At 48.4% G+C, this 9,258-nt stretch overlaps 1 protein-coding gene across 1 annotated transcript in view; it reads left to right on the top strand.

Moving 5' to 3' along the window:
* IL15RA (interleukin 15 receptor subunit alpha) overlaps positions 1-7,064 on the top strand; it is an 8,532-nt gene extending 1,468 nt beyond the window's left edge. Inside the window, exons 2-6 of the mRNA XM_019543979.1 lie at positions 2,544-2,630; positions 3,453-3,815; positions 5,534-5,563; positions 6,000-6,060; positions 6,968-7,064. Coding sequence (XP_019399524.1) covers positions 2,544-2,630; positions 3,453-3,815; positions 5,534-5,563; positions 6,000-6,060; positions 6,968-7,064 — 638 coding nt within the window. The remainder of the gene's footprint in view (positions 1-2,543; positions 2,631-3,452; positions 3,816-5,533; positions 5,564-5,999; positions 6,061-6,967) is intronic.
* The last annotated feature ends 2,194 nt before the right edge of the window (positions 7,065-9,258 follow it).

The raw sequence follows: 9,258 nt of genomic DNA, 5'->3' as shown, positions 1-9,258 counted from the left end.
GGGGGCAGCAGGGCAGGCCCTATGAGGAGAGGCTGCGGGACCTGAACCTGTTCAGCCTCCACAAGACAAGGCTGAGGGGGATCTAGTGGCCTGTTACAAACTAGTCAGGGGGGTCAGCAGGCATTGGGGGAGTCCCTGTTCCCCTGAGCACTGCCAGGAGTGACCAGGAATAGCGGTCACAAGCTGGCAGAGGGGAGGTTTAGGTTGATATCAGGAGGCGCGACTTCCCGGTCAGGGCGGCGAGGGTCTGGGACCGACTTCCAAGAGAAGTGGTGCTGGCTCCTACCCCGGGGGTCTTTAAGAAGAGGCTGGATGAACACCTTGCTGGGGTCGTTTGACCCCAGTACCCTTTGCCGCCATGGCAGGGGGTCGGACTAGATGATCTGTTCAGGTCCCTTCCGACCCTAGAAACTATGAAACTATGGAATGAGATAAAACCTGTCTCTGCCAGGCAGTGAAATAGGAGCTATTACTGGAGCAACTGACAGGCAGCAGAACGGCAGAACGAAGGCTAGCTTGAGTAGCAGAACATCAAGAGCATGACAAGGGGGGCGAGGGTCCTTCACACCTCTGGAGCGAAGAGTTTAGAAGGAATCGATTAGATTTTAATGAGCTACTCCTGATCCTGCCTATGCAATGTAAAGCCCTCCCAGATGTTGGTGCCCAGGCCCCAGGCTTTGTTCGGTGACCTCAGGGAAGACCCCACAGAGGTGTAGGATTTGCCCTGCCAGCTTACAGCCCTTCTTCCTCTGGCTTGCCATCCTGCCTCTGGCAGCAGCCAACATCTGGGTGTCAGGAAGATGCCGACAGCCAGCCAAGCACTCGGTGTTGCAAGACTGAGTTGGTCCAGTGCTGTGGGCTGCTGCGAGGGGCACTTGGCAGTGCACCCCGCTCTCTGAGGCTGTAGCACCCCTGTTCTGCTTCTCTGCAAATCATCTCCCCTCCGCAAGTTCCTCTGCACTCACTAGTCCAAAGCTGGCTGGAGACCGTGGATTTTAGATCAGACTGATGCCGTGGACAAAGGTGACCTCACGTACAGGGAAATCCAGTTAATAACCCGGGGATGACCTGTCGTGAGATTGACACGCTGCGCTTCCCAACAGCGGCCGAGGGCAGCTTCCAGTACAGAAATAAAATAACTTAGAGGCAAGTGGAAGATTGACATAAAATATAAATCAGCTTCTCCCTGAAACAAATATCCCAACCCAGCTTTGCTTGTGAAATGCCCGCTCAAATATTTGCCTTGCAGCCCTTTCAGGGGATGATCAGGCTAAGTTATATCAGGAAGCAGCAAAAATAGAAGCACAAGGCCCAGTCTACCTGCTTGGCAGGTCTCTTTCTCTCTCTTTCTCACACACACACACTTTCTAGCAGAAGAGGGCCAAGAAGTTTTACTCAATCCAATTCTCACATGCACACACATGCATGCACGCGCTTGTTCACATCCCCCTCTTGTAGTAAAAGAGGGCCAAGAATTTGTACTCAGTCTGGTTCCCTGACATAAATTAGGTGTTGACAGTAATACCCCAGAGTAACAATTGCTCCAATTTCCACTGTCTATGCTGCCCCCAGCGTACAGTAGTCACGCTTTTCAAGATGAGGATTCAGGATGAACCATGCAGGTGTGAGCTTGCAGCTCGGGCTGCTGTCTGGTTTCCTTGACGGGGGTTTTCTCCTACAGCTGGAGTGGAAACTCTTGCTTAGGAAAGAATCCCAATACGTCCAGGCCAAAATGAAACTCGATGCCCTTGCTTCATGTTAAAGTGTAATGATTAGTCACTTCCAAATGTACGCACAGACTAAATCACAAAGGAACTTCCTTCAGCTTTTCTTGGCTCAGGATACCAGCAATCAGCTTTTCCATTCTGCAGCACTACTCTCCACTGCGGTGGAAAGGAAAATCCTTGACTGATTATTTTACTTAGTCGTCGCCATGTGGTGGGTACATTGTGAGTACTCAGAACATCAATAGAAAGGGTTTCTTAGGGAGATCCCTTTTATCGGACCAGCTATGAAGTTGGGATGAAGCTAGACAAGCTTTCAAATGCATGGCATGCTTTGTAAGGTCGCACGGATGAAGAATGTCTGGCATTCGAAAGCTTTCCTAACTTTACCTCAACCACGTAGTTGGTTCGATAGAAGATATCACCGCAAGAAATCCTTGCCTCTTCCATAATTGCTGGACCATAGGCATCACTCTTACACATCTGTAGTCAGAAATTGCACCGAAAACATTTATCCATGTGCTTGTACAATTCTCAGCGAGCCAGTGCGTGTGCGATTTGCACTGGGAATTTTTGGGTGATAGTTTTCTTTCATTATAAATGTCAAAAACTCCTTTGCGGCATCTCCATATAGCATGCAGCAGGGATCTTGTTAAAATATGAAATGGGATACTGGTGATTAGTCACCATTGCCAATGCCGGGACTGATGAATTAACCAGATGGTACTGAACCCTTCTCGGGAATGGCTGGAGGGGTGCTATGGAAAGGCAAGGGGTTGTACTTCCCTATTGCATTATTGTTGTGTCTTCTTTCAAAAGGGGACCCTGCTTTACCGCCTTCAACACCCAGCCCTAAACCGACAACATCAGCCCCCATCCCAGAGGAGACCAGTCCTACCAGCCAAGGTGAGGAATTGAGACTGAAATCCTGGGCGGGGGGATGTTTCCATTGGATACCGTGGCCCAGATTTTCAGCTGATGTTAATCAGAGCAGCTCATCAAAGTCTATCATGCTTCATCTCTTTGCAACAGTGGAGGCTTACATCTCCCAAACCATTATGGCTGCAATTCACAGCCCCAACTACATCATCCCAGCCACGGTTTTGTCTAGCCGGGTCTTAAAAACCTCCAAGGATGGAGCTTCCACCACCTAGACGTAGGCCAGGCTTTTCAAAGCTGCGTACATAAGGTTAGGCACCTGGGTCCCCTTTTTCAGAGGGGCTTGTTGAAAATCAGGCCACAGTTCCTGGTGCCAAATTATGGCCGGGCATTAAAATCATAGGTGCAAAACATGGCTATGAACTGAGCTCTGTTCTCTGCCGTTTCATCCTCGCCTGCCTGCCCTCTGCGTGTTCAGCGCAGCTGCTGGGTCTTAGTAAATTGTTCAGGTGTACGTACAGCCTCCATAGGGCCTGATCCTGGCTGCGAGGTGCTAGACCCTGCTGCAGAACCACGTGAAAGACTGACTGAATCATGTTTTTAAAATATAATTGAACATACTGTCCAATATTGCATAGCTATTAAGCCTCTTGTTGCCCATCAGAGATGGATGGCCCATCACTCAGCCAGCTGACACCCGACTGAATTCCCTCCTGTGTTAAGCGGCTTATTTGGTGGTTAGGAGACTATCCAGGCCACCCAAAAGGGCTCTGTTAGCATTGTACTAGTAGAAATGAATGATAGAAATAATTATAAAATTCAAAGCTTTTATACCATCTGAACACCTAGTCACTCCAGAGGTCACCGCAGACCCAGGCCTGGCTTCAACATCGTCCTGTGGAAGGGAGACCACCTCACCGCTGGCAGGTCCCACATCGCAACCCACCGCTGACACATCTTCTCTGGAAACACTTGTGACCACAGCCACGGTGATCCGGTCGACCCAGGTGTCTGCGAACCCAACCACAGAAGGCATAACGCAGCCATCTACAACAGCCAGCCAGGACACACACACCTCCTGGGGGGGGACTAACGAACCGTCGTCCCCAGATACATTTACAACAGACAGAGACAAGTCAACAGCAGCATCCGTCAGCCCGACCACCGAAGACCAAACACAGCTACCCACAGCAGCCGCTCCCAACACTGAAGGTTTGCCATTAACCAGATCCTAAGTAATGTCAATGCTGGGCAGAATTAATCACTAATTCTCTGTGCCAAGCACCTTGCTTAACCATTTCAGTGCTGCTGAGTCAGAGACTGTACACAGTGTCCCGTCTGTGTGACCTTATCTGCATCCACTAGTCCAGGTTAACTGAAGTTTATTTCAGCTTGAATATTTTCTTCCAGCTTATCTTAATCCATTAACAGAATGGATTGCATTAAATGGTGTTACTGTTAGGGAAGGGCTGTCCAACTCACATGATGCCTGAGCAGAGGGCACCTCTCAGCTACACCTTTCCAGGAGCTCAGTGGCATCCCCTCCCCATGGCTGGCCAACATTATTGGGTGGTCTCCTGGCCCCGGGAGGCTAGAAGGAATCCCTGCACCCTTGTCCTGTGCTCTGGGAAAAGGCATTGTTTGCCCCAAGTGCTCACGTAAAAACTAGACCCAACCTGGCCTCAAGTTGTCCTTTACCTTAATACAGAGTCCGAGGGCAAAACAGGCCCTTAGGCCAAGGCCTCAGGCAGCCCTTTGCCTTGTGACTCAGGCTGATAAGGGCAGCCATATAGCATCACGTTGGGTTTTGCTGGTGTCAAATGCTGTTCTGCAGCTTGCCGACCATGTAGGCAGCATGTGTCACAGGCCAGCTGCGCACTGTGAGTATATCAATTTAGTTGCAGACTGACTGAGCACTGCGACTTTATTAGCCACTGGGCTTTTTGGTTCGGGATCGAGGAGGTGACGTTGGAAAGGAAAGAAATGACAAGTTTCACTTACAAAAAGGAATGAATTTTACTGATGACAACAAAAGATATAGTTTGCATATATAATAGTTAATAAAAAGGTTAAGCTAATAAGCAGACAACATAACAATACAGATTGAATTGACAGTGATAATCAAACAGATAAAGAAATTAACCAAGAGTTCCCACGTGGTCAGTAACTTGCCGGTCGTCCCTCGGTTAGAAGGTGCACGGCAGGTTGAATCAGCGAAGTCGGACGTCTCTGGACTGGGCTGCCTGAAGGATACCGGTGGAAGCCCCTCAGTCAGGATCTGGTCCTCGCTCTCACAGGGAGTAAGAGAGACCCGTGGGGTACGGGACAGCAGTGACCCTCCTGCTCCGTCCTTCCCCAGGGTTACTATGACGCGTGTGTTCTTTTATAGTCTAATTATGCTAATTTTAGTTACATAGCCATTCATAATATTGCTTTATAGCTGTTATCCTACGGGGTTAAAAGGTGTTAGAAATTATTATAATAAGTTACTGCCCAAGCCTGGGTTTATCCAATAAGCAGATTGCAACACAACATCTTCAGGTTTGAAATGAACATTACCCCGCCTAAATCCAGCCCTTTCAAACTCTCTGGCTAGGCTTTTTTGAGATGTCCTTTCTTGAAATGTCCTGGATAAGCTGGGCAGTTGAATCGTTTTTATCATCACGAAGGCTAAATTCTGAGCGAGAAAGAACTATTAGGTCAGCTAATTTCACAGCTAGAGCTTTGTCTTTGAGGCCTGGTCGGTCCCACACAGTTACACGCTACGTTTGCGGGTTACCTTCATGTTAGACAAAAGTTCCAAAATGCCTCCAAGAAGCACATCTTTATTGCTTGTTAATTTTTTTGGATCTGGCCATCACAAGTACGGAGGTAATAAACTCACTGGCTGTGCGGAGGTGTAACCTCTTCTCTCTTGCATTCGTCCCCAGGTTTCACCCAGGTCATGATTGCTTCTACGGGTAAGCATTATTCTGCTCTATGGGGGGCTGTCACTTATATGTGGGAAGGAAGAGGGTTGTCCGGGGGTTTTGTGTTGATGTTTAAGTGCCTGAAGTCAAATTTATCTGGAGCTGGGATTGCATCTCAAGCCTCCAATGAAGCAGTACAAGGTCTGTTCAGTATTTGCATGGGAGACCTCCCAGGTAAGAAGATCCAATGGACTGGAGAAAGCAGGACTGGCAATTTGATAAACCCTTCTCTCCTCTGGTTCACAAGTGAACCTGGGTCCAACCAGAGCAGGAAGGGCACAGTGCAGTCCTCGTTCAAATGGGATGGGGTGTTTCTGGCATCTTTCTATCTAGAGATGTGGCCAGGCAACTGGACTATTACGTGTTGGGATCGCATCAGTTCATTGATCTTACTTTTCTAAATCTGAGAAACGTTTGTTCCTTGCAGTGTTTCCACTGGTGTTGCTGATTGTAGCTGTTGGGTTATATTGTGCCTGGAAAAAACAAAGGTAAGTATTACTAGCATGTCCTGCAAAGATGCAACACAGGCAAACTGCAGAGCGCAGGTGGCCTGACAATTCAAAGCCATGTTGGGAATTGAGACATGCCGTACCCATTCACTTCAGTGAGAGCTGTGCCTCTCAATCCTTTAGGCAGCTTGGAAAACGCCCAATCATTCATCATTACAGACAAGTGAGGCTGTAACTGAGACAGATCACTTGAACTGCCAGTAAGTCCTGATAAGTGAATTTCTTTCCTGTACAAAGGGCTGTCCCAAGGCCCCAGGCATCCCATAAGTTCTGACTGGGCATGTCTACATGCTCATTAATGCGCTTGTGGTAATGAACATTAAATTTAGTACCTCCATTGTGAGGTACTAGAGGAAGGCGCATTAGCCTATTTTAATGCGCATTAGCAAGAGTGCACATTTTCTTGGTGACACTTTAATGTGCATTAAAGCGTACATGTAGATGTGCCCATTGCATCCTCAAAATAGGGCTTACATGGAACTTTAGTGGTGAACAGGTTACATCTGCTTACCTTCTACATAGAGGTGAGCATTGACCTGATGCCATTAAAAGGGATGGCCTTTGTTTGTAACTCTAGGTCCATCTCTTCTAATTATAATTTCCTTTTCTAACAGTAGTCTATGGTTTTTAATTTATTTTTTGAAAAAAGAAAAGGAGCCCTAGTCACGGATTATACATTATGTTGAAGAGCACTTGGGAAGAACTCAGGAGAGCAATCAGATTCACATAAGCTGATGTGAGGATTCATTTAAAAAGAAAGGCCAAAGACCTGATTTATTCAAAAGATCTTTGTTCTACTTCCATGGGCTGAGCTGGCATTTACCTGTATGACTAAACACTGTTGTGGAAGCATCTAAGCATTTGGGTTTGTTGGCCTCCTCATCAGGATGGGCCGATCTGGTCAGAATATTGTCAGCGCGGATGGAGGCTCCATGTCAAGTGCCAAGACTTACATCTGCGAAACAGACCCAAATCCGGGGTAGGATTTCATTAAGCAAGCTGTAAAGGATCATCAAACCACCAGTAGCTTAGTAGGAAGTTTCATTAATTGGCAATAACTCTTATTTGAAGGATGCTGCATGTAAGAGGGAGGAGAAATTTGCAGGGTTATACTCAGGGTATCACTGGAGATAACAGGCAGAAACCGAGAAGGAAAGATTTAGCCCCAATATCATCAAGCTCTCATGAGTGAGCAAGCTCCCTAGATCGTGATGCTATCATCAGAGGGAAGTGGGGAAGAAGCCCTGCTGTGTGTGTCATCTGAAAGTAGCCAGGATGAAACACTCTTTGATACATTACCGAGATTGGCACTTCTCGAAGAGACCATCAGTGGTATCGACCTTGCAAGTAGGTCTCCAATTTCTAAGAGCCAGATTCTCAGGAAGGCCTCTCCCCACCCCTCTGGCTCTGTAATTTTTGGGATTGTGTAGAAGGCATATCTGCTTTAGAACTAATTACTGCACAGTAAGTGTCACTGTCTACACATGCAGTTGCTTACTGCGCAGTAATTGGTGCTAATGGTGAGTAAATTTGCTACCTGCTCACATTTGCAAGTAGCAAATTTATTCAAGATTACTTACTGCACAGTTGCGCACATGTAGATGCCTGACCAGCAGCACATTTGCTCCAGGTCAGACAGGCAGCAGAGGACGGAAGATTGTTCCCTGCCCCTGGGAGCTGCCTGCTACCAGGGTGGGCTCTGCCATCGGAGCCCAGGCGGGGACAATGTCCCCCTGCCCTGGCAGAGGGAGCTCCCAGCCCCTGCTTTGCAATCAAGGGGCTGTGAGAGCCTTATCTCCCAGCATGAGTCCTGCAGTCGCAGGACCGGGGCTGGGAGATTCTTCTCTCCCAGTGCCAGCTCCTCAGCTCCTCAGTCATGGGGCTGGCGCTGGGAGAGAAGGATCTCCCAACACCAGGCCCATGACCACAGAACTGAGAGATAAGGATCTCCCAGCCCACAATCATGGAGCAGAAGCTGGGAGGTCCCTGTTGCTGGGGGAGGGGGACACTGTCCTGCATGGGCTCCAGTAGTGGAGTCAGCCCCAGCAGCAGGCAGCTCCCAAGGGCAGGGAGCAATGTCCTAGCCCTGGCCAGGAGACAGCTGTCTCCTGCCCTCATGGTGCCTGCCAGCCCCTGGGCTAGCACCCAGGGGGAGCCTAGAGTTCCTACTGGCTGCTGCAGGGGCTCAGTGCAGAGCTTCAGGGAGTGGGAGCAGTCTGCTGCTAGGGGCAGGAAATCTGGTTCTGCATCCTTACACATGTACACGCATGCCCAAGAGATTTTACTTGGATGTGCTTTAGAGTAAACTCCCAGGTTATTTGCATGTATAAACACACTCTAGGGGGTATAATCCAGAATAGCCACTCTGTACTGGAACGGCCCAAGTTGATGTTCTGTATCCCCGGGCCACGCTGCAGCACGCAGGCAGCATAGGTGAAGCCATTAGCAACGTGGTCGCTCACGTTCTCTGATCTCATTAATGTTTTCTTTTGCACCTGCAGGAGGCATCAGTTTGCATTTCCTCAAGAAGACATCCCAATTAGTACATGGAGGAACATCATGGCGGCTGGACTCGATGATCCTCCGGGGTCCCTTCCAGCGCAAACGTCTATGAATGTCTGTGAAATCATAGAACAACGGGAAGAAATGCTCCCAGAAGACCATCAAAACGACCTAGAACACCTGACTGAAAGGACAGAGATGATGGCGTCTTGTGTGACGCCCACTGGCTGAGGCCCTTAACGAAATCACTGTTATCCACTGTACTTGAAAGGGGGAAGTATCCTTGATGCTTTGAAGACATGCACTCCACCTGCATTAGGCTCCAACTGGTCAGTCACCACGTGCCATCCATTCAACTCCTGACTGAAAATACAGCTTTATTTTTAAACAATGGCAAGTATTTGCAAGACCTGGCTTCCCATCTTGCCATCATGGTGAAAGGGTGGGAGAAGCCCTACAAATTTTCTGCATGGCTGCTCTGTTTGCTGCCCTTCAACCTGAGCTCAGAATCTACTAATTCTCCTGGTACCTGTAAGAGATCACTTAGATATTCTGGGCACATCTTTTCATTCTTATTTTACTGCACTGGTGCTTTCAAAGAGAAAAAGAAACAAAGCTGTGGAGGGTTCAGAAGTGTCTCAGGTGGTCTGTTATATACCACGGAAAGAAGGCAGG

The sequence above is a fragment of the Crocodylus porosus genome, unplaced genomic scaffold, assembly GCF_001723895.1.
Source record: "Crocodylus porosus isolate Cpor-Errol unplaced genomic scaffold, CroPor_comp1, whole genome shotgun sequence".
Taxonomy (NCBI): Eukaryota; Metazoa; Chordata; order Crocodylia; family Crocodylidae; genus Crocodylus; species Crocodylus porosus.
The sequence above is the reverse complement of the archived record's forward strand: the minus strand, read 5'-3'. Positions and strand labels throughout refer to the sequence as shown.